The following is a 25048-nucleotide window of genomic DNA, read 5'->3' on the forward strand; positions in this document are numbered from 1 at the left end:
GATGCCGAGCCCTCTAGCCACCCAGGCCGAAACAGTCCATGGTACAGCACCCCCAATGGTGGACCAGAGACAACTCCCAGTCCGGTAGGCCCCGATGAGGAAACACTGGAGCTAAAAACTAACACAATAAAATAAGGTAAAGAACATAAAAGCTAAGAACATAAGGGACTAAAACAGTAAAATAAGACAAAGAATACAAGTGCACAGTAAAATAGTTGAAGGATTATAACCGCTAATAAATAAATAAATAAATGGGAGACTAAAACAGTGGAATAAGATAAAATAAAAAAAGTAGAATAAATAAATAAATAAATAGTTAGTTAGTTAGTTAGTTAGTTAGTTAAAAGCCTGATTGAAAAGATGGGTCTTGAGCCTCTTTTTAAAAAAAACCTGTCATGGGTATTCTGTGTTGACAGTTTTTTCTTATTCTTTCTGATCATTTTTACCTGTGTAGTTGCTTCACATAACTGAAAGTAAAGATAAAGAAGTATTCAAAAAAAAAAGTCTGTCAAATTATTACAAGGGACACATATGATGGAGTCATAGTCTTGTAAAGGGTCCTTGGCTGAAAAAACATTGACAGCCTCTGTTCCAAAGTGTATTATGCAGTCTAGACTGAAGGGTGGATAACAGATGCTGCTTTACATGTCAAAGCATCTCCATTGTACATGTCCTTCTTTTGTCCCTGCCAGCTTTGTTCCACTTTGCACAGTACACACGCATCATATCGTTTCAACAAACAACCTTTAAATGACCAGTTACAGGAGTGCATTTAGACTTTTTCTATTTAAACCATTACCTCACTGTGCGTGTGAATGCTCGTAACTCAGAGAGAACACTGACTGTTGTAGATAAGTGTAACCGCAGCAAGGTGTCAGGGACGTCAGGGAAACATGCTGCAATACATCAGATGGATGCTGTTTTTAGAATTAAGGCATGTGAATAAAACAGAATTTAAACTTAATCAAGGTAGGAGGCATAATGCAGCAGTTTGGCTTCCTTGTGTTTGGACATACAGAACAGCACAGAGGTGTTTAAGGACACTGGACCTAAATGCGTCCCACATATTTTTGCTTTTGGTAAAACTTTATGAGGTGTCTTTGGGACTGTAAGAGCCAAGTTACTACTTAGTTTAGAGCAGCAAGAGCAAGAGATCTGCAGCATTTACTGTGCTTTGGAGCCTTTTGTGTTTCATATGAGGAGATGAAGGATTAGAGTTATTTCATATGTGTCACAAAAGAAGGTTTGGTATTAGATCATTTACTTACAGTAGCAAGTGGTACAAGTAGCAAAAAAGACTACAAGTAAAAATCCTGTTTTCAATGCTACTTTAAGAGCGTGTGAGTATTGTCACTCATCATTAACTTTTTCATACTGTTGGTTACATCTATAGCAATGCATCTTATTTTATAAGATGATCATCTAATCCAAAGGGAGTTTAAAATAGTTTATATCTGAAGGAGTGGAAGAATTTTTGCACAGGAAGGGTGTGAAAAATAGTAATCTGAAAAGTAACTAAAGCTTTCAGACAGATGAAGTGGAGTGAAAAGTATAATAATAGTCTCTAAGATGTAGTGCAGTAATAGTGCATAAAGTGGAGATACTAATGTAAATGTTACATTTCTCCAGAAAACAACACCTGTTGTGGGTTTTGGTTTGGGGAAACTAACAAAACACTGCGCATGTACAAGAAGGTGAAAGCAAAATCAGGCCCTTTGATTTCTAAAAGTTGCTGTGGGACTAAAACTCCCCACAACCACCCACTGATTCTATCAAAATGAGACAAATTAAAGAATTTGTCCCAAAACGTAAGTAAAGCGGGACTCACTGAACAGGAGAGAAACAAAATGAATGGCCAAAAGAAGAATCACACTTCCAACACACACTCAACTCAGATCCCAACCCAAAACCAGAAACACAGAAAGCCAACTGAAGGTGTAGACTCTCTGGAGACAAACAACAAACTGAGCAGGGGAAACCTCCCTATATAACCTCCCAGACAGGCTGATTGCAGCAGCTGAGGGAAAACAGCACAGGTGCACCCAATAGCTGCTGATAAGAGAGGAAACCTGGGGCCTAGATTTTGGATCTCTGACCATAACATATAGTATATACATGCTTGGAATGTGACGTACTTATTTACATTCCACCATTGTTACACACCATCAGTCTAACTGTACCAGCCTGCACTTGTAAAATAAGACCTACAATTACAGCATACAAGAGGCCGAGCCCATCACGTTTCCACTGTCAGCAGCAATTAAGCTACGGTAATATTGTAGCATTGTGGCTAAAATATATCCCATCATGAGTATTTTTCAACATTTCTACAGCCAGAGGAATTAAATACTATACCATTAAATAAATGTGATGTAAAGTAAATGGTTAAGAAAAAACATACAAACCCACTCAGAAGCAACACAGTATAATATGTACAGTCAAAGCACAACCGCTGACATTCTGCTGCATTACTGCCTAGTGTTCAAGTCTATCAGTTAACATCAACACATTTCTATTTCACTTTTTTTGGCTTTGTTGTTTTTATTAAAACATAGGGAAGATGAACCCTTAGGACCCGCTTTAATATCCCACACACTCATATCACACTGCGTACAAAATGCGCTTTTCAAAATCAGGCTATAAAAAATATTATACATCAATTTGATTTTCTGATTTCATTGAGTTTATTTTTTAACCAACATCAGTCCTAATCATAACTATCAAATATTCATTCATTTTCACAATTTTAACCCCTTAAATGCTAGGTATTTGTCATAATGCCACTATGTTTTTGGATTTTGAAAAACGCACAAAAATGAAATATTTTCAGTATGGGGGCATTATCACAGCCTGGGATATGTCACTGATTTGCAGCAACATTAATTGTGATAGTGCATCTGTGGAAATAGTATGTTTTTCTTTTTTCCATATGCCAAATATGGTTAAAAATGACATAATCAGATGGAAAATAGTAAAAATGACCAATTCAGAGGCAAAAGCCTAAAAGCCAAGACAAAATTTTAGAGCTGTAACACAAAAATTCAGCAAGTTGTAGGTGCCTTTAAAAAAAGTGTAGCAATCATCCCCAATCTTCCCTACTTTTTTATTAAAATCACATCAAGTTTGCATGAATCAGATTTTTAATTACCAGCAAGTAGTGACCATATTGTTCCTGGTATGAGTTTGTAATATTACTCAAAATCAGCTTTTATGGTTGTTTAACTATTTGATAAAAGGGCATGATCTCACAGTTTGCCTGTTGATGATACAAAGTCACCTCACTTTCACCTCGATCAGTGCTTTATGCAACACTGTCTCATCTGTGGACTGTCTCGATCACAGCCGTAAACAAACTCAGATGGCAGGCGACACATGCTGTATATTTCCATCTGGTCTCTGAGAAACGTCCACCTGCCAGGCTTTCCCAATTCCTCCGGATGCATCCGCTTGGCAATGCAACACCACTAATTACACTGATCCCAGTCTGGGCCTTGAAATTCCCTTCTTGCTTGAGAGAATATTTCTGGGACAAGCCCAAACATTTTCACTCTTGATGTCTACAGCCCATCTGCTGTTCTTTTTTAGAGCTTTTATTGCCAAATCCTCTCTCTTTTCTCTACATTTAAAGCCCGATATGTCTTTTAGTCAAATCCCCCCGACTTGATTTTGAGTTTGATGCCCTCTATCCTTTAAACAGTTTGTGACTGCTACCCTGATCCCCTGACACTTTGCTTTTCCACTTTTGGGTTTTATTCACACACTTTTCTGTCCACGATGAATTATATAAGAATGTTTTCTGCTATGGTTCATATCCTCTCAGTCTGCTCTCTGTCACTCTCTCTGAGGTCGGTGTGTTGTGGTCCTGACAATAACAACACGCTGACAAACTCCGCCAGATCCCTGTGCCTTGTGGCCACCGACCTGTGGTCCGCTTACCAGACCGCAGACGGGCTTGCACTTGTGTAAAAGCACAAAACATAACAGACACGGTTGAATAAGCGCGGACGTATGATACACACATGCACACATGCAAATGATCACTTTGCATTGTTTCCTTTGTGTTGGAGGGAAGAAATTGCAGGGTTTGACGGTCCACTTCACAGTCACAAGATTTCACATCAGACGCTGTTTTTCTGTTTATTCTTTTATTGAACACGTATTAACATTTGCTTGAGAGTCCTACAGCTCTGTTTTAGCCTCTGCTCCCGCCTGCTTCACCTCCTGAAAAACATAAAAGTGCGATAAGTAAAATGCAGCAGAGAGGGAATATATGACACCAGTTTACCCCGATTGTATTTATGTAGCCATCCACAGACAGACACAATAAATCGTCTGTTGGATTGAACTCCCCTCAAAGGAAAGCTCAAAAGAAATGCCTTCATTTATGTCAACACTGCAGGTGCATTATGAGGCGTTCTTTAGTCTATTTTGGCTCGGAAGCACTTCTGGTTTTATCTGTCAAGAAATTTAAATTATTCAGTTTCAGAGGAGTATAACATTTTAAAGATTTAACAGGAGAGAGAAAGAGATAAACACTAGGGTCTAAAGATAGAAGGTGTCGTGTGCACAACAGACAGAGAAGTCTCTTGAGACCAATTTGTGATTTTGGGAAATATAAATAAAATTGACTTCACTTGAATTTGTAAACCACACCTGCCAGGTATACTAAAAAAAAAAGTGAGTCACACTATTCCTTCTCAAATGGCAGTCCTGCAGGAAGCTTAAAGGGGAACACCACCTAAATTAAGAGCTCCAATATGTTATTTCCATGGCACGGGGAAGTTCAATTTGTGAGCATTACCTACTCTCTCTTGAAGCCAAAAAGCAAAGGTCAACATACTTTTGCACATACTTTTACATACAGTAGTATGCATCCTCTCTGGCTCACTGAGCTGTAATTACCACACCACTTCCCGAGAGCCTCCTTGCTGGACGAAGAAGCATATCCATGGTAACGCGTGCAACCTCAGCTCTATACTGCAAGCATGATGACCCTCTGGAGATTTTATGTTTTCATAACGTCTGTATGAGTAACGTTACTTTGGCTGCGACCCACAGGCGAATTCGTTGTGTAATGTTATGTCACCATCTTCATTGCCATATTATGCTTAAATTAGCTAAATGCTAACAAGTCCATGTTCAGCAGGTATTATGTTCATGTGCTTAGCAAATTTCATGGCACGCAATCCAAATAATTTTTTTGTTATATTTCAGTCTGGTTCAAAGTGATGGAGTGACAGGCCATCATCCCTGGAGCCACACAACTAATATTTCTAACAATACACCCAAACCATCTTGTACCCATATGTAATGTTATCCCTACCACAATACTTAAAATAAGTGTTTTCTAACTTGCATGTGCAACACATTCTCATCCCAGCTCCTCAAATACTGCCAATTTGTTAGTGGACGTCAAAAAATGATGCACTAGGTAACCTCCTGCATCAGTTTTGGATGTACAGGGATGCCGTGTCAATTTATGCTTGTTACATGCACTATGTCTTTGCAAAATATACTTCTGTTTCCACAGAAAATGTATGGTTTATGCTTGTGCGTACAGTCTTTTTCAGAATAAAATTACAACATAACACACTGTTTTTAGATTTGCTTCCTTAAGTTTAGGCAACAAAACTCTGCGGTTAGGTTTAGAAAAAAAACATCATGGCTAGGCTTAAAACAAGTATGGTTGTTACTAGTGTTATATGATGTCATATGAAGTATAGCATGCTACACACGCCAGCATACTATGCTGTTATTAAAATAACTGCATTGACTTTAAGTTTTACAAGGGCAACAAACAGCAGGCTGCCAGGTGGCCGTCCACAATTTCTTTACCCGCTGCATCAATAACTACCCTCACCTGGTACTTATAATATTGCCACGAAAGGTACCTCTGTATCTGACGCCAAGATCACTGAGAAAGCAGTGGTATTTTACAAGCTGAGAGTGGCTGGCATATCAGTCAGCAGACTCAAAGTTTTGCACCTCTAAAGAGGTATTTTTTACAACCTGACATCACAGATCTGCCATGGTTGCTGTCCACTGTCTGCTTATGAACGTCACCACTGCATTGCATTGTGGGATATTTTGCCGATGTAAAGTCCAGTGTTTGCATAGTGTACCATTTCACTGAAAGTAGTATGCAATTCACACATCATACTAAGGTTTTGGACATTCTAAAAAATCTCTACCAAGAAGCATGCTAGCATCAAATTTCAGATGCCGCCAATGTATTAGAGTCTGATTTTTCTATAGCCACAGAATGTTGTCTTCTTTTTTATACACAAACAAGCTTTATTCTATTGTAGTGTTCTCAGTTCTGACACAGAAATTGCACCCGAAGACAAAGAGCACTCCCCGGGCTGCTCTCTATGTCATCTAGAACATCTTTTACCATTAATTGTCTATGGAGCAGCTCCAGACTTTATTTACTTTACTTTATTACTACGTTAAGTTTTAGGAGCATTTTAATTTGGAAGAGTTGTTCATGCTAACTAGTATTTTTGGACTGTCTTCCTAAAGACCATAAAAATAATATGTAGAAATTTGAAAACGGGTATAGTTCCCCTTTGAATAAAAATCTGTTGTTGGTAATTGTACGGAAACAGATAATGAACCTCTAAAAGGTATTTTAAAGGAGAGCACACTTGTCTGTTTGTCCTTTTCTTCTACATAACAGCTGCCTTGCACTGCACAAAACATCACAATCTGATTTATATCAGTAAAGTTTGTTTTACATCCAATTTATATGTAATCTAGTGTCACCTAATCTGATTTATATGACATGATTTGAGTCTTGATGCTGGCTCTGACTCTGGTCTGACTCTGAGTCACACCAAGCTGGAGCGCTTTGTGGTGTAACAGAGCAAATTAGTGCACAGAGTGAGGTTTCCTGTCTTTTGTGCGGCACACATACTTCATAGTGACAGCAACAAGTGCTTTCATTCTTGTTGTACATTAGTGGTGTGCACCAAACTCACTGCCACTTTCCTTTCTGCCACTTGATGAGTGAACGAGCACTACTGTTTGGTTTAATTGTGCTTATTTTAAATCACTTCACTTAGCTGCTTTTTTTTTTTCTTTAAATTTTTTTGGATCAGTCCACGTCACCAAAAATAGGTCCTTTGACTACAGCTGTTATAGAGACCAGGTAACAATACACCTTACTATCAGTACTGACTAATTTTTTGCAAGCCGTAAAGTCCGCTCACCTTCAGTTCCCCTCGTAGGAAGGACTGGCAGAACTCCCGGACTCTCTCAGTAGAGATCTCTCCCTCAGGCAGCAGCCACTTCATGTCAGTGTCGCCATCGTACAAACCAACTCGCGGCAGGTTGTTAGACTTGAGGCCGAAGTAGGCCAGTGATCGTAAGTTGGACTTGACTGCTCCGTTAACCAGCACGAACAAGAACTGGAATACAGTTTTTAATAGTTTAGCTCATTATTGATTGAATTACTCATTGAATTAGATCAAGTGACCACAGAGATGAAATTTCTCCTTTAGTTTAATAAAATCACTTTGTTGTTTTTAAATCTATTATTTTGTAGAAGTAATAATATTCTCACCTTGCCTGTGAACTCGGGGGCCAGAGCTCGCAGTTTCTCTGTCAGCTCGGTGTATTCTTTAGTCCCCCTGTTGGCGAAGAGCAGCAGGTGGGTCTTCACCTCAGAATTGAACAGGCCCACTGCTGTCTGAGGAAAGAGACAACAGCAGAGACACAGTTAATGACAGCTAAGAAAGACACCTCTGACCTGAGAAGCTCCAACAGTGACGGACCGGTCCTTCTCAAATTACATCATGGTCTTTGTGGGTTTTTTTTTACTCTTTGCGCTGACACTCATGTGCCTACTTACTTATCCTGGATAAGCCTGCACTGTGACAAATTGCTGTAAAAATACGGCCAAATTCTAACAGTGATGTACCATTTTTCAAAAATACAGTAAAACACCATAAATCTTGATGTTTTTTAGTGCCAAAACAACAGTTAACAGTATAAACAATTGGCTGCTTTATGATTTATGGCATTAAGTGGTATTTTTTATTTTACCAAAAGTAATGGAGAAACAGAAACCACACAAACCTGAAACTGTAGAATACTGCAATGAATTTTACAGTAATATAATATTAAAGTAATTATACCTGATAGTTACTTTTCATATCAAACCTTAAACTTATAAAAACAATTTCATATTTTACAAAATAACTAGCCAATACTACTTAATATAGCAAACTTTGGTGAGACACAGCATCAAAATGCTGCCTGCATATTGATATGTTAGGGATAATAATCTGAAAATATTAATATAACATGGGACCAGTGCCGGACCTAGCAAATTTGGCACCAAAAAACAAGCTACCCCCACACACCTACCCCAAAGAAAAGTAGCATTCCTATTATTACTATTATTATGTTAATGATAAATAGCAAAGAGAATTAAGTATGTGAACATTTGCATAATTCTTCTTCTTCTTTTTTTGTTTTTAACTACATCTCCAGTGGCTTTTGCCTTTTTCTTACTCTTTTCCCTTTCATATCCCTGTTTGATTTTTTTAAATTTCAAAACTGAGTTCGGTATACTTTTGATACTTTTGTTGATAATATATTCTGCTTCAAATAAATGCAGGACTTTAACTTGTAATAGAGTTTTTGTACAGTATGGCATTGCTAATTTTACTAAAATACAAGATCTGTGTACTTCCTCAACCACCATGTGGAGGTGGGAAAGTGATGATGGAGTGGTGGGTGAGAGGGGAATGTCAAAATAAAGAAAGTGTTACTTTTACTCTTTTTCAATTCTGTACTTGTCCTCAATAAACATATATATTTTTTTAGATGAAAGAAGTAAAGCTTTAGGGGGGGAAGTGATAGGACATAAATAACAGTATGACAGATAGAGGAAGACTGTAGGCTCCAGAAAAAAAAAATATATATATATATATATATATATATATATATATATATATATATATATATATATATATATATATATATATGATAATGATAAAAACACGAGTTGAACGTACCACTTGGTTGTATTCTGTGATGTATCGGACCTCGTTGACGGTGATGAAGTTCACAAGACCGTCAGCTTCTAATTTCTTGGCATCAGCAGTAACAAGGTTCTCCTGGTGGTTATCTGCCTGGATCACATGACAAACATCATCATCATCATCATCATCATCATCATCATCATCATCATGAAACTGACATCACATTTACAGTACAAAAAAGTTCCTCATGTAGAGAAGAGGTGCAGCATACCTTTCTGAAGAGGGTGATGGTGTCTGAGGAGAGGCCGTAGTCCGCCCACACCTCTTTCTCAGTGCAGATGGCTACAGGGACTGACTCGACTCGCTTTGCAGCTGCAACCAGTTCCTTATAGCCTTTGCTCTCCTCTCCCTGAGACACAAGAGGGAACAATAGGTTACAAACTGTTCAAAAAGTCTTACATTTAACGGTTTTCAGGAATTTTTCTATAGTCTATGGAATGAAAGCAGTGTAGAGCAGCAGCGATGAGCTAGTCAGTAGATTACACACATATCATGCATACAAACTGCCAGACTGGTTAATGACAGCAAACCAAAGACAAACTCAGATTACAACACAAACAGAGGGAGCGTGACTTCAATCTCTGTTCAGGACGCCATTAGTCTGCTAGCCTATGTCTTTACGAGCAAATAGTGGTTTGATATGACAGCGCTCCAAATGTCAATAAAGAACCCTGTATTTCTTACCTTAAAATAAAAGGACATTTATCATTTCCATTTAAATGTTAAGTAGGTGTCTAGGTTGTTATCCACAACCACTTGGTGTATATATATATATATATATATATATATATATATATATATATATATATATATATATATATATATATATATATATATATATATATATATATATATAATGCAGTGATGGGATGTATCTCTTCCTCTTTAAAATGTCCTTTTTCCCTGAAGAGGGTAGAGAGTAAGAGTCAGAGATGGAGAAGCAAAAAAATAAACCGGAGAAAGAGAGCGGAGGTTGACTCAAAGGAAGGTGAATCATGTCTATTTCTGAGACAGCATTGCATGAGCTCTGGCAATCCATTTTATTATTTTGCAGTCTGTAATATGTGTTCATTCCCAGTGACTCACAGTACCAATATTTTGGTCTCTTTTTGCCTCCAGCATCACAGTCCAACTATGCTTTATCCTTGTGTGCTCTCTCATCCGCTCTCCTCTCATGAACCTTCTCCCTGTGTTTGTTTACGAGATGGTCAATGAAGCCAATCCCACAAGGGCTCAGATACGCATGTATTTCCTGTCAAGTGGTCCGCCATCTTCCACGGCGCACAGAGTCTGGCCAAAGGGCTCGCCTCTTTGGAACAGACAGCGACTCTCTGCCCCGAAGCACCAGCGCTGCCAAAGGTGTGGCCACAGGAAATACATTCTTCTTCCAAATCTATTCACGACAGCAGCATCACCAGCGTGCAAACAAAAGCTGTACTTTGGGAGCCTTGCTGTCTCACTTTTAGCTAATTTGTCTGATCGTATCTGGTACGCCACATGCATGTTAGCATAATAAAAAAAAGCCATAAAACAGCCGCTGTGGGCTTGTTTGAAAGATGTCTGAAAGCTGATTTGACCCCATGTTTTCTTTTCTCTTCAAGCAATTTTCATGTCTGACCTCCAGGAATCCGATGACCACCACATCAGCAGAGTCGATGAAGGCCTCAGCAGCTTTGGTGTCGGTCAATCTGGGAAGGGCACTATCTGAGGAAGAAAGAGATGCACATTTCAGCATAGTTTGTACCCAGTCCCCGTCGCTGTCTCAACAATACTAAGAATCTACAGCCACACTTGTGGCTCTGCGACCTGCTGTACTTAAGATAGAGCTGTGGGCAAAATGCTAATGTCTGCATGTTAACACTCTCACATTGAAAACCATTGTTTACTGAGTTCATCATTTTTTTTAACCTGCCAACATTTGCTAATTAGCACTAAACATGGAGTACAGTTGAGATTGGCTGTCATTACTTTTGTAAGTATTTGTGACAATATTGTCATGATGAATACCAAAGTTGTTACGGGCTTAACTCATCCTGAGGGAGGAGGGTTGCAAATTGTAAGCTCTTTCCTCAGTCGATTACTGGTAAAATTAACGATCAAAATATCCATTAATCGTTATTTGAAGAAAACATAAAAACTTTGCTTATTTCAAACAATAGTAAATGTATTTTTACTTAATCAAAGTTCACAGTAACATATTGCATATACTTTGAAGGCATTGCATAGCCTATCAATTAATCGATTAAATTTCACATATTCTATTAACTTCTTATCGATTGTCAATCCCTAGTCTATACCAAATTTGATGACAATCTATCCCATAACTTTCTTTCAAAACCGCAAGGTGAACCTCAAGTAGCCCTCTTCTATGAACATGGAACCAGTGCTGTTCTGGTTCCCTCACTTAATTTTAAACCATTCTGAGTATTTCAACCAAAAATAAATTGGTTTAGAACATGAAAAGTTGGTTCTCAGCTGGAACCAAAAAATATACCAAAACCATGACAACATTATGTACATCATCATCTACTGGTAGAAGCGATATGATGGCAAAGTCAAGTCACAAATCATCACACAAAAGTGTGTGCAGTGTTCTCATGTTAGTTGGTCCATGCTTGTTTTTTGGGTAAAATCAAGACTAAACGTTTGCAGGTGACCAATGTAATCTGCTGTATTGCTACTACTTACTTCTGTTGTGCACAGAGCAATGACCTCCATTAATGATCCTCAGGTTCAGGTTAAAACTAGTGGAAACATAGGCTGGTTCACTAGATAGCACCAAGGTTCCCAAAATCCTGAACACAACCAATTCAAGAACCAGAGCTACTTTAGTGGAAAAGGGGTAAAGGCGATGCTAACAGAAAAGTCAAGGGATCACCACAATGGGATTCATCTTCTGGGTACCATGAATATCTAGACAGTATTTCATGGCAATACATCTGGTGGATGTTGAGATAATTCACTAAATAAGTAAAAACTTTGACCTGCTGGTGGCAACAGAAAAAAAGTCACGCGACTGCAATTCATTCTCTGGGGACCTTGAAAGTTTGTACCATATTTCATGTCAGTCAAGTCAACAGTTTTCAAGACTTTTCACCAAAAAAATGAAATGTCAACCGCATCGTGGCTCTAGATGTAAAGGCAAGGGATTATCAAAATAATAAGGATTCATCATCTGGGAACCACGAATGTCTGTACCTCAAAGCAAACCATCCAACTGTTTTCAACCTCATGGTGGCTCTAAAAGGTAAAAGCAGGGACTATTAATATCCTAATGTGCACAACTGTACAACATTGCATGGCAGACAAAAGTGATGAAAGACACTTTCATTTTCAAAGTCAGGCCAAAAATAGCTGAGAATCCCACTGAGGACACGTGGCTGAAGGAACGAGATGCAGTGGGTGCCGTTCAGAACAGCACCTCCATCAAGTACGATCTGGAAGTGCCAATGGTTAATGTACACAACTGCACAAAATGTCATGTCAGATAAATGGTGAAAGACTGACCGACCAAAAATAATGTCCAAAAAGCTGTATATTAGCAGAGTGGCAACAATTTAAATAAATTGAATATGAATTTTGATTTTCTGCATTGAACGTAGAGAGAAGAACTCCAGATTTAAACCGAAAACACACAGCATACTTAAATCGATTTACCTTTCTCTGTGGCAACGACAGAAGACACCAGAAGGGAGAAAAACAGAGTGGTCAGCATGTTTCTAATGATTAACTGACAGGCAGCCAGGTAGAGAAAGCAGACCAAGAAGACTTTGTAGCTGTCAGACTCTGTCCAAAGAGCCGTGTCACCTCTCCTCTGTCTCTGACGGTCGCCACATGGCAGCCGGCAGTGGCTGCTGCAACTTCTCTGGGATGTGATTGGAGGCTTTCATGAGAACCAGCCAGGTGTTCTTGATAAGTGGGGGTGCTGGGGCGTTGATCTACGTGTCACTGTGCCACAGGAGACAGGTGTGGGTATCTATCTGCTGCGCTGTGGTGTGGAGGCAGTCTGAGGTTGAAAGGGACAATAATGGTCCAATTAGTCCAGCTGACCTTTGCTTTAGTAAAACATCACACAGCTTTTCTCACAACTCATTAGTCGCTTCTTTTTTTTTAACAACTTTGCTGTCAAAATGCCATGTTCTGCAGTGTCTGTTGGGGGTTGGGGGCTCTGCTGTTATAGCAGCCTGATTTAAACTGCACATATCCAGTTAACAGTCCTGTGTGATCAGTGAAGGACCAGAGATTAATTGGGGTGCATTTTGTTACATTCACCACAGGAGGGACACAACTCCCAGCACATCCATACAGCACCATGCAGACACCCGGGAAAGTCCATTTTGCCTGCCAGAGTTTGAGTATTTGGAGACAAAGATTTTTTTATTCTTGGTATTATCAAAAGAAACCAAGGTGAAAATAAAAATGTTATTGCCTTGATTTTCTTTCTCTTGTTTTTTTTTGGGGTTTTTTTTACAATATTTTTCACATTTTGCCTTAATATTTTTTATCTTGGAAATCTTTTAGTACATTGAAAAGTATGTTTGTGTAAGGGACTATACTTCATTCATAAGAGGTAGGGGTAGACGGGTGGGTTTTTTTAAAAAAAAAAAAAAATATATATATATATATATATATCTTGACCAAAGCTACAAATATTTTTCTTTGAGCTTTCCTGAGTGATTGGCAGAAAATGCACCACCCTCCTTCCACCATAAAATATATTCACACCAAATGTAGGCAGTATAGGAAGCAATGCAACAGCACAGGAGTTAGAGTCATCAAAAAAACAAGCTAATTTCTCAGCAATATGCAAATCCTGTTTGAAAATGAAGTGTTGTAGGACCATCAGAAATTTCAAAACCTACAATCTTCTGTTTTAACAGTTTCTGGTCATAATAAATGGTGTGATTATGAAAACATGGCTTTTAAGTACACCAGTGGAATTTGGGGTTCAGCGGGTATTTATTCAAAATACAACCATTTAAAGCTGTATATTCCTCCCCTATGCCAAAATAGGAAACATGTTCCTCTCCAGTGCTTAATAAAATCATTTGACATGCCACCCCCTCCATGCACCACCCCCTTCTCCCTAAATAATGAACAGTTCATAAATAATCTTAAAATAAGAGGTATGTATTTCCTACATTGAGTGAGTGTAAAAGTCTGGAGAATTCTCAGTAAACATCCCAAAACCAAACTGTTTCAAGATTTTAACATAAACTGCCTAAGAGTGACTGAAAGGTTAATTAATCCTAATTTCTTTTCTTTCTAAAGTCACATAGCACTATAAAATCCTGTAATCAAAGTGTCTAATGCAACATTATAGGAACATTTAGTTTTTCCACCAGTACAGTGAATGTACACTCTAAGAATATCCCAGTCTTTGCAATATCTTCATGGCAAATTTGTTTTTAAATGATCTAAAACCTATGATGTAACCATGAAGCCAGAAATAATAATAGAGGAGCAAAAATTAAAATATAAAGCTGTGAGCCAAGGAAAAAGTTACATAAGCGTTTTCTCACGTAACTTAGAGAGGCAGAAAAAAAAGTCCACAAACTTACAGCAGCTCCCACAAACCACCACAGAAATGTTGATTTATGTGTTGAAGTTAAAGCAAAAACTAAAAAGCCTATGAAGTGCTGATTTATTTATAACAGCACTGAAGCAATTATTAAATGAAACTCTACCTTTTTTCTTCTTTTTTTGAAGATGTTTTAGTCAGTGATTTTGAACTTTTTTTGTTTGTTTTTTTTAAATGTAAAGAATTGCTGGCAAGTTACAGTTCGGTCAGCCACAGAGCTGAAAAACCAGCAGGATGCACAAAAATACAATGAATTCTTAAGAACAGGATGGTGTGAACCCTGTAAACTTTCTCTTATGTGTCAATAAAATCCAAATACTCTTCACATATACTTCTAAAAAAAAAATACTGAAGATTAAAAAAAAAAGGTTACTCAGAATGTGATCATAAAAATACCCTCATAAAGCTTTTCTTAGGATTATATGTCCTCATGTGTTCAGTGCAAGGAGGAGGGATAATGAAAAACTCACACAGTGGGGAAATTATTACTGTGGATTCATCATTTGTATGTTATCACAACACAAACAAACATGTTGATCCAAGCTGTGAAGAGTCTCTGCTTATTTCCAGGGCTGGGGAGTGTGATGTACGTCCACATGGGGCTTAAGGTCAACACTAATTCTGCAAATCACCCAACGTCACAGACTTTAAGTATGACTCGGCTGAAAAGCACATGCAGTCTTTAGCCGTGACTCTGCAACTCCTCACAGGAGAGAAATAAAGCTTCTTACAAACACTCATTCTGTCTTTATAACGTGACAGATTAGACTTAGGTTGAAACAGAACATATGACTGTCCAGTATTTAGTGTGTGTATCATACCCATGAAATAGCCTAGTTTATATTATATTTATTGGATACATACAGTATGTAAGTACAGGGAAAAAAGGGGGAAACAACTTTGCGTTTTCTTTAGGAGGGACTTGGAAATAAATTACATTAGAAGTATCTTTTTAAATTACTGAGTACAGTATCAATTTAATAATTACAACATACAGTACTAGTATTATTTCATTCATGTTTAGATTATGACATAATTAAGGAAATAAAACGTTAAAACTTATTTTAAAATATGGAGAACTTGTTTCTATTAATACAGTTTTAATGTGTATCTCTTTACTCATTTATTTATTACATTATGTATGATCTATATATCATTTATATAGCTTTCTAGACATGTGTTACCGCATGTTTATGATTGATGATGATTAATTCCTGTCAAATGTACCATTGTTCTCCCACTTTTAGCTGCAATTACAGTGTATTTAAAGATTATGTTAATGTTTATTGTAAAGTTTGGTTTTTTTTATATAGTAATTTAACTGTAATTTGGCTCCTTTTCATGATGTGAAAATAATTCTGCTGGTATCTTGTTTGCACTTTGAAATTATTCAATACGTTCTGGGTCAAAAAAAAATTTAAAGAAGGACACACATTGTAATTTAGTTCTAGGTCCACCAAGACGCAAATTCAGTGTCCCCTTTTTTTTCCTGTACTTGTTCATTTGTACTTTTATCTAGGTGTATGTACCTTAGAATTTCCCTGAGTAGCATTTATATGCAAAATTTTATATAGTAAGTTCAGTCAGACAACTCACGTTTTTGTTTGGGTTTTTTTCAGCAGCAGAACATAGTCAGAGTTTAGGGTCTAGACTGCAGCTTCATCGCTGGCCACAGATATGTTTACATGACGTGACGGGAGCCTGCAGGTGGATGCTGGGATGGAGGATGGAGGCAGCAAAACTGATGCAGAGCAGCAGCTGCAATAACAATGCAGAGGGAAAGCTGGGAAATTTTTGCAGCTTAAATAGACCATCAAATTGGGAAGGTGTGTTTGTTGATGATGTTTGAAGAGTAAGGTGTGACGTATGAATCAGTGCAGCTTGAGTTGACTAACTCGCAGGCGGCACTCCATTTAGGTTAAACTGTAATCAAAATGATTTCCCAGTGAGAAAAAGTAACGATATACTGTAACTTTAGAGACATAAAATAAAAATCATTACTAAAAAACTGTAACTTTTAGTGACTTTAGGTTGGAATGTCGTTCAGCACTGACAAACATTTTAAGGACCGTGTCTGTTCTCTACTTCAATCTAAATTTAATCCATTTAAAAATAGCCTCATATTGTCTGTATCTATGAATAAATGTCTCCTTTAAGATTTTATTTCACATTGCTACTTTAAGACTCTCTCATTCAGGCATTTTCAGACATTTTTACCATCTTTAAGTTATAAGAGCGCTGGCATGTATAGTTTGCAGTAAGGTTGGTGTTTATAGCAGTCCACACAAAAGGATGCTGGACAATGATAAAACAATGAAAAGGAAAGAGAGGGAAGGACAGAAGTGAATTTTAAAATGTTGTATCTGGCCATCTCTGACTCCTTGTGGACGAGTGTTTAGTGTTCAACAGGCTCGGAGAAGAAGCAGTTTAAGTTCAAATTACAGGCTCAGTCGCTCATATAGTTGGTGCTGCTGCAAATAAACAGAGCGAACGTGATGATTACAAATCACACAGTGGCAAGAAATAAAACATCAGACTCGGCTGAGCGATGTGTTTTCTCTAAAAGGCTTGCGGTGACACTTGATCTTTTTCAGGAAAACTACAAAGCTATAAAGTTTGCAAATACTGTCCAGCACGTTTTACCAGGTAACAGGTTAATCCGCTGTCTTTTTTAAATTTGTGGTGGAAAGTCAAAAATTAAATTAGAAAATAAAATAAAATAAAATTAGTTTGTGTTAAACAATGAATAAAAATAAAACAAAGCAAAAGTGGTCCCAGCCGATGCTCCTTAAGTATGCGTGCAGACAGTGAGTTTAGTGGTGAGATCAGTGATGTAATGCAGGTAAAGCTGAAGCTGATGGATTACTGGTATTTACATTGCGGCCAGGTTAAATCAGTCTCAATTTTCATCGCTTACACAACCTTTAACCCTGTTAGGCTTCGACGCAGCCTCGGACGCTGGTGCTGAGCTTCTCCTCACACTGACACCGTCATACTTATGCAATGTGTATGATGTGGAAACGTCAACATTGGTCATGGAGAATTAGAAACACTCCAAAACAGGATGCGCATTAAAGACCATAAAACGAGAAGAAATAATTTAAATAATTAATTTTGTACTAACATACTGCATCTACTAGAAAAGACGAAAGAAAAACCTTAGGAGCAAAACAACACACTGTGAAATATATCATTGAAAAAAAGTGAAATATTTGTATTGTCTAAAATAATATAAGATAATATCAAAATTGTCTCAGATATTTTTTCGAGTGGGTTGTTTGGTCTGGAGAGTCAAACTTGCTGATCCTGGAGGATTAATATGATGTGGGTCACAGTTACTGTGTCAGCTGCGCGGGGGTGTTTGCCGTATGGATTTCATGTGTGGGTTGGAAACAGCTGACAGGCTGCCTGATGGTGATGTCAGGGGGCCACCGAGGACGGGGAAGCCCTCTGACACATTAATTACCCATACGACACTGTATAATCCTTCATCTCTGCGGGGGATACATACAGAATCTGTGTCAGACAACACAAGTACACAAGGTAATACACGGCCCAAAACGGACAAAAAACATGAGGTGACCCTGTAAACTACAGAGTGCCGACAGCAACTGATTTAGTATGTAGAGCAGGAGCGTCTGCACAGGTTCGGTCAAACAAAACAAGACTTTCACTTATTGATGCAAAATAAAAACTAGATACGGGATCCCAAGATGGGTCCAGCGGAGTTGCTCATCTGGTGCTTATGAACAAAAAAAGTTTCTAGCTTCCAGTTTAGCCTCCAGGGATGCGGACCACCGAATATGACCAGTAGTGATTCTCCTGCTGGCCCCAATCCATGACCTCCCACTCAGCTCAAACTTTTTAAAGTTTTAAAGATAAAAAAACCTCCATGGTTCAAAAATTCTGAATAGAAGGATTCATAATTTACTTTGTTCACAGTTCGAGGTGTCCTGTCAACAGTTTCACAGACGTCTCTTATAATGGTGATCTATAGGGAAAATGCTTTTTGGGCAGTGGGGGATTTTTTCGCTGCAATACAGTAGGTGGCCACTGGGAAAAATTGGCAACAAGCCTGAGCTGCCGTCCTGGGGGACTGCTTTCACCTAGGAGATTGCAGTTCATGTCCCATGTGAAACCAAAAGTTATTGTTTTGATGCAGACAATACTGTTACATAATATGTCGCATCATGCATGTTGAAATCCCTTGTGACGCTCCATATTGTTATGAAACTGCAACTAAAACAAGTTCTAAAAATGCTGCATCGCCACTTCCTACCACTCAACAACTACGAAGCCAAAATGTCCCCCATACAGCGCTCATAACGTCATTTGGAGCGCTTGAGATCTCTGCAGTATCATGTTCCTGTTCATACACCACCACTGAGCAATCACGAGCAGCATCACTAATCCTGGGCACACCAATTTACACACACAGCTGTCAATAATGATGTCAAACCTGCTTTTTTATAGCATCAAATAACAGTTTAAACTTCTCGGAGAAGTGAATACTTGAACGAACAGCAGGGTAACACAAACTAAATAAAATGAAAAAAAACATGTTCGGTGTTTGATGTGAAATTTGAGTTTTTAGTTTGGCCCACGTTCCATTCAAAAACATGGAGGGGGCGGGATTTATGACCTATACTGCAACCAGCCACCAGGGGGCGGTTGAGATGTTTTAGCTTCACTTTTGGAGAGCCGTAATGTTTTCCATCTTTATATACAGCCGATGGGTTTACACGTCAAACTGTGTACAGGTGTTGGGGAGTTAATAGTGCATCAGTTGTAAAAAGTTGTATTAGGTGTTCTGTAGCTCCAGGAGGAGCTTTGTGAAATTTGGCAAACTGCCTCAAGTGATGTCACTCGAGTCAGCATCGGTTAGGTCTGAAGACTACAAATCTGAAAATAAAAATTATCTGCAAGTGAAGAAGTGACCTTACCAGGCCCCTGTAGCCTGTTGCTCATCTCTGCATTAACTGTTGAACTGTCGGTGGTCATGTTGCATTGTGGTTAATGTAGGCTGCAGATTTTGACAAGGAAGAGGAATGTGTGATATAAAAAAAGATGATGTCTCTGGTTCTGCTGCATTGAATTGGATCCATTTTTTAAACTTTTCATTGTGACTCTGATGTTATAGGAGTGCATAGGTATATAAAGTAGCCTACATCAACGTTACACTTGAATATATCAGAATCATATATAACATAGAGTATACCAGAAGCTATTGTATGCATCAGTTGCACATATGTTGTTGTATTATAAAGCCATTATATTGGTTGCATTAAGTGCAATATTTTAAGATGTGTGAAATTGCACAAAATTCCATGTAGACTTCCTCTCATTGTGCACACAGCAGTGTTTAAATATGACCACTAATAACCATGATCATATTTCAAATAACACCTTTTTCCCTCTTATTCTAAGTGAATGAATTTGGATCAGGGTTAGAGGGATAGTGTTGGCTGATAAAACTCACACACAGCACTCAGGCACTGTATCAGGCTGCACTGACCCATATGGACGAGTCCCAATCCTGTTACAGCCTGTAAGCTGCCAGCTCGTCAAGCCTCACAGTGAAGAGTCGAACCTTCATGCCAGAGCAAACAACAAAGTGGACAGGAAACCAGCGGACAGTACCTGACAGGCGCCTGAGGGATTCCTGGTTGTGCATTGAGCTTTCTGTGTACTGTCAGACTTCAGAGTTGTTTTTGTTTTGTCTGTGTTGGAAACCCGCCCCTGGGATTTTACAAGGATTATATTTGTGATGTTAGACACAGAGTCTACATGTTGCAGTCACAAACCCATGGGCTTTGCAGATCAACTCCCTCCTTCCAAGAACTGTATTTTAAACCAGATACACACGGCATGGTTTGTGGGTGATTTCCTGGATGCATAGGTTGCAATTTGAGGAAAGATTTGGCTCAACTGGCCGCAGTAATGTGACCCCACACTGTGGTGCATATGCACTCATGACATATGCAAAATGCTTCTTAGAACTGTTTACAATTCATATTTCAGATCGATGAGCTGAGCTTCTGCCGGTCTCTGAGACTCACTCCTGATACTGCAATGATACTGCAGTTTATGTACAAGCAGCTGAACTACTTTTCAGTCAGGAGAGCAATATTTCTCACTCTGTACACTGGAAAATCTGATACCTACTAAAAAAGAACTGAAATTGTGGCAACAGTTTGCAATGATTTTATTGATTTAAATCAACATGTTTTAGTTTTAATTAAAGTGAACATTTATATATTTGGTTACACAGCTAAATAATTTTAACTTAATTGTGTTAAGTATATCCATTCTTTCGTTTTCATCATCAATCAGTTTCATATCATCCATTTTCTACATTTCTTTTGTATGAAATCATGTCTATTTTATCATAAGATTTCACAGTATAAATTATGTCGAAGGACTTAATAAGTGGTGAGTGAACAGATGAAAAATAGGGGGGTGAAAGAAAAGAGTGGCGGACTGACTTTAATTTGTTTGTATAAGGAAAAGGAAGACCAGCTTAATTGAGGAACATCAAAATACAACGTAGCTTCAATAAGCGGTTCATATCCTTCAGTCCTACGAAGTAGCGACTCACGCATAATGTTATGTAGGGTACTTAGTGTAAAGTTATGCATTTTACGTTAAGTTACATCCTTTAAAATGACTGAAGTTCAAATGGTTCTGTACACCTGTCTCCAGGGGAAAGTCCCATGTTTGTGACCTTTCCACCACCCATACCTTCCTCCTCATGAGACAGCTTCTATCTTTCAGTGAATTGGTCACGTGATTGCAGCTTTCCAAAATATGTTGGCAATACACAAATTACTGGCTCATGATTATACGGGATGGATGCCGGCTTATCAACATGTACAGATACACATTAGAATAGGACTTTGTGAAACTCAAAATGTTAACTGTACTGGTATTAGTCTATGTTCATCAGACAATATCAACTGTAAAATAATATACATAAATAATATATATAATATTAACTGTAAAATAAAAAACAAAGTATATCAGTATGCCTGAGTCCTTAACTTTCATATCAACATAGCCTATATACTACGACAGCATAATCAAATTCCTTAAATTCAGTCAGGGATTTTGGTTTTGATATGCCACCACATTTTTGAGCCTGCAGAGTTGTTTCCATATATTACATTTTAAGACAAAAAAATGCCACTTTAAAGCATCACAACTTGCTGCAGTTATCCGATGAGCATGAAAGGGTCACCATATATTTACATCTTAAAGAGAAATCTTCAAACCACATGTAGCCTGATAAAGATTCTAAACTGAGTCATTTGAAATTATATTGAAAACTACAACAAGACAAAAAACACGACGCAGTAGGCAGCAGTTTGAGTGGCAGGGTGGTGGTGACTTATATCTGTGTTATTTGAACTGTAAATATGTGATTTCACTAATCCCATTATAGCAGTCAGAACAGTCAATATATCTCAAAGAAAATAATGCAACAGATATACGCCATACCTCATCCATACCTCGGCCTAAATAAAACACCAAAGCAGTTCTAAATTGTTTGTGATAGCCAGATATGTATCTGAGCATAACGAAACTGAATGTATAGGTGTTTAGATAAAACACGGAAACAAAATAAGCTATACAGTGTGATTTAGCCAAGATGATTACTGTGCATGTGCGTACTGTGACTTTGCAAAGTCTAATCCCACAGCCAGAGAGTAAAAATAGAAATTAGAGGATAATTTCACTCCAGGTACCAGGTACACTGGTGCAAAAATTTTTAAATAAACTAAAAAAAACATAATGCACATTAGTCATAGCTCGGAAGGTTTTTGTGTTTTTGTTACATCCACTCACCTCTGCAGTCTGTCTGTATTTGCTGTCATAAGAAAGACATCTCTGGTCCACCGTTATGATCTGATTCTTCGTTCTCCCAGTAACCAGCAGATGCAGCTGTTGCAGCTCTGCACGCCACGCTACAGCCACACTGAAACTAAGGAAAGACAAGAAAATTGGAAAAGAGTGCTCTCGTCAGCCCTGACTGATGGTTTCTTTTCTAAGATGACACACCAGGTGCATTGACAAACAATGAAACAATTAACGCAGGAAAGACTTAATTATCTTACATGGCACAGTCTTTAATCAGCCTACAAATGACTTTTATGGAAAAGTATGTTGTTTTTTTTCACCTGTAATCAGTGGCAGTTACTGAAAAGAATTATCTGTTTAAGAGGGAAAACATTTTGTTGTTATTAGAGAGTTTGTTGGTTTTACGTTATCCATACCTCTTTAAATGTCAAAAATTTAAGAGACAGCCAAAGGTTGGAGACCACCGCTCTACAGAAAGTTGCTGAATTGGCTTTTTTTACATTTCCCAGAATTGGAACCACAGCAATAACAAAGAAATTATGTGAAATACAGATAGAATGCAGCAGCAGTAAAGACACTGAGATGCTCAGTTTGTTATTCAGATTGGATCTTTTCAAAAATACACAAAAAACCATTCAACCATCTATTTACCTGAGCCTAAGTTTTTTGTTCAGTCCACATATTAAGTTCATAAAATAGTCCTTAAATCCAGCTGTCCCTTAATATCTCACACGCCTAGTATTCTATATCAAGAAGCATCCTACTGCTCACTATCACCATTGCACCAGTGAATCACGGCCCCTATAATAAAATAATGCAAATTACAGCAATACTCCACTGTACTAAAGACACGCAGCATCTAATCTGCAGTTATTCTGGACTTGCACACTTTGCAAATAACCATCACTCAGAAGAATATAAAACATTTTCAAAATAAGACCCACAAGGCCATAACTAAACTTCACTTATAAACTGTACCTTTAAAATGTATACATCACAATATTGACACTAACATATATATTAATATACATAATATTGTATTTACAGTATTTACGAGTTGCGAGCACATACACATCCCTCCAAAGTTGTCATTTTGAGTGGGGAATTGAAAAATTTCTATGATACGCGAGTTGTGACGTTTACATGACTTTCAGGGCAGCAGAAATGACGGAAAGCATGAAAACAGTGTCAATAATTGACAGTAAAACATATATATATATATTTAGTTATTTTGTCCAGGTAGCTATCATTTACTTGTAGTAGTTGCACATTTTAGTGTATTCATCTATTAGCTGCAGCAGGCAAGCAAACCTTTAACTACAAAGCATGCCAGGCGAGCTTATAAACAAATTCAAACATCTAGTGACCTGCCTGCAAGACAACACACAGGTAAAACAAACACGTACACCTGCAGCCTATCAGCCAGCACTGAGGCCGAATTTTAAAGTTTCTAAAGTTCAACAAAAATGCTCAAAGCAATCTGAAAACATCTCCAGGACACTTTCCCAGGTCAAATTTTGCTTCATTAACTTGAAATTGGTAATTTACACAAACTACTGACTTGAAAAACAGAGATACAATGCAGCAGCAGCATACCGTGTGGGCAGAAGTGTCCTCCATAATACGAACCGGTGCGCAACGCTCCCGTGATGAAAGTTCCACCTAAGTGCTGCTGATTAACACTAATTATCTTCTTTCACGTTATATTTAAAAAATAAAATAACGTGGTTGTCATGTACATTATTGTCAATAATAATAGGCTCTGAAAAGTACTGCCATTTTAATACTAACACTAAATAACAAAAATAATAGCCTATATTAAAAGTTCACCCAAATTACAAAACATGTTTCTTTTACTTAGAACCCCCAATTTTTCCTTAATTTTTCCCCCACACCAGTTAATATCGTCATATAAATTATATCAATTCTGTATATATTTTTTAAACTCTCAACAGTTCAAAAAAATTGTATCTTCTTTTAAAAAAAAAAAACCAACTCTTTATATTGTTCTTTTGCTTCATTTATCTTGCACATACCTGCCTTGATGTCCCTTTGCTGCTGTAACAATGTTAATTGTGTGTCCCAGTTGTGGGACTAATAAAGGATTTTCTTATCTTATCTTATCTTGTCTTATCTTATCTTATCTTATCTTATCTTATCTTATCTTATCTTGTCTTGTCTTGTCTTGTCTTGTCTTGTCTTGTCTTATCTTATCTTATCTTATCTTATCTTATCTTATCTTATCTTATCTTATCAACTAAGAGCCATGTGAAGCCTTTGATGATGTGGAGCTCAGCAGTGTAGTTAAACACCTCACATTTCACTTTTTTCCTTCCATTTCAAACAGTCCTTGTAAAACATTTTCCTCCTGTGTGTTCACCCACTGCTCACACGTCTCTCCCCTCAGGTCTCCGCTAATGAAGTGAACAAAGGTTCTGAACTGACGTTTGCTATATTTATGCCGCATTGTACGAGGCACTGTCCCTTTGTCTGCTCAGTGTTTGGAGGCTCCAACAGCTAATTGGTGCAGTGACACAAATGATATCTGGAGGCCACACAC

General features: G+C 37.9%; 1 protein-coding gene across 1 annotated transcript; it reads right to left on the reverse strand.

Moving 5' to 3' along the window:
* Nucleotides 1-4128: 4128 nt before the first annotated feature.
* Nucleotides 4129-24148, reverse strand: erp27 (endoplasmic reticulum protein 27). Its single transcript, XM_042485887.2, has 9 exons — nucleotides 24085-24148; nucleotides 22477-22612; nucleotides 12708-13056; nucleotides 10669-10754; nucleotides 9262-9399; nucleotides 9024-9140; nucleotides 7565-7690; nucleotides 7212-7409; nucleotides 4129-4221 (listed from the first exon to the last, which is right to left on the reverse strand). Exons 3-9 carry the CDS (start codon nucleotides 12763-12765, stop codon nucleotides 4180-4182), a joined length of 765 nt encoding a protein of 254 aa, XP_042341821.1. The 5' UTR covers nucleotides 12766-13056; nucleotides 22477-22612; nucleotides 24085-24148; the 3' UTR covers nucleotides 4129-4179.
* Nucleotides 24149-25048: the final 900 nt, after the last annotated feature.

Source organism: Plectropomus leopardus, chromosome 3 (genome assembly GCF_026936395.1).
Source record: "Plectropomus leopardus strain MGB_pleo_1.0 chromosome 3, ASM2693639v1, whole genome shotgun sequence".
NCBI lineage: Eukaryota > Metazoa > Chordata > Actinopteri > Perciformes > Serranidae > Plectropomus > Plectropomus leopardus.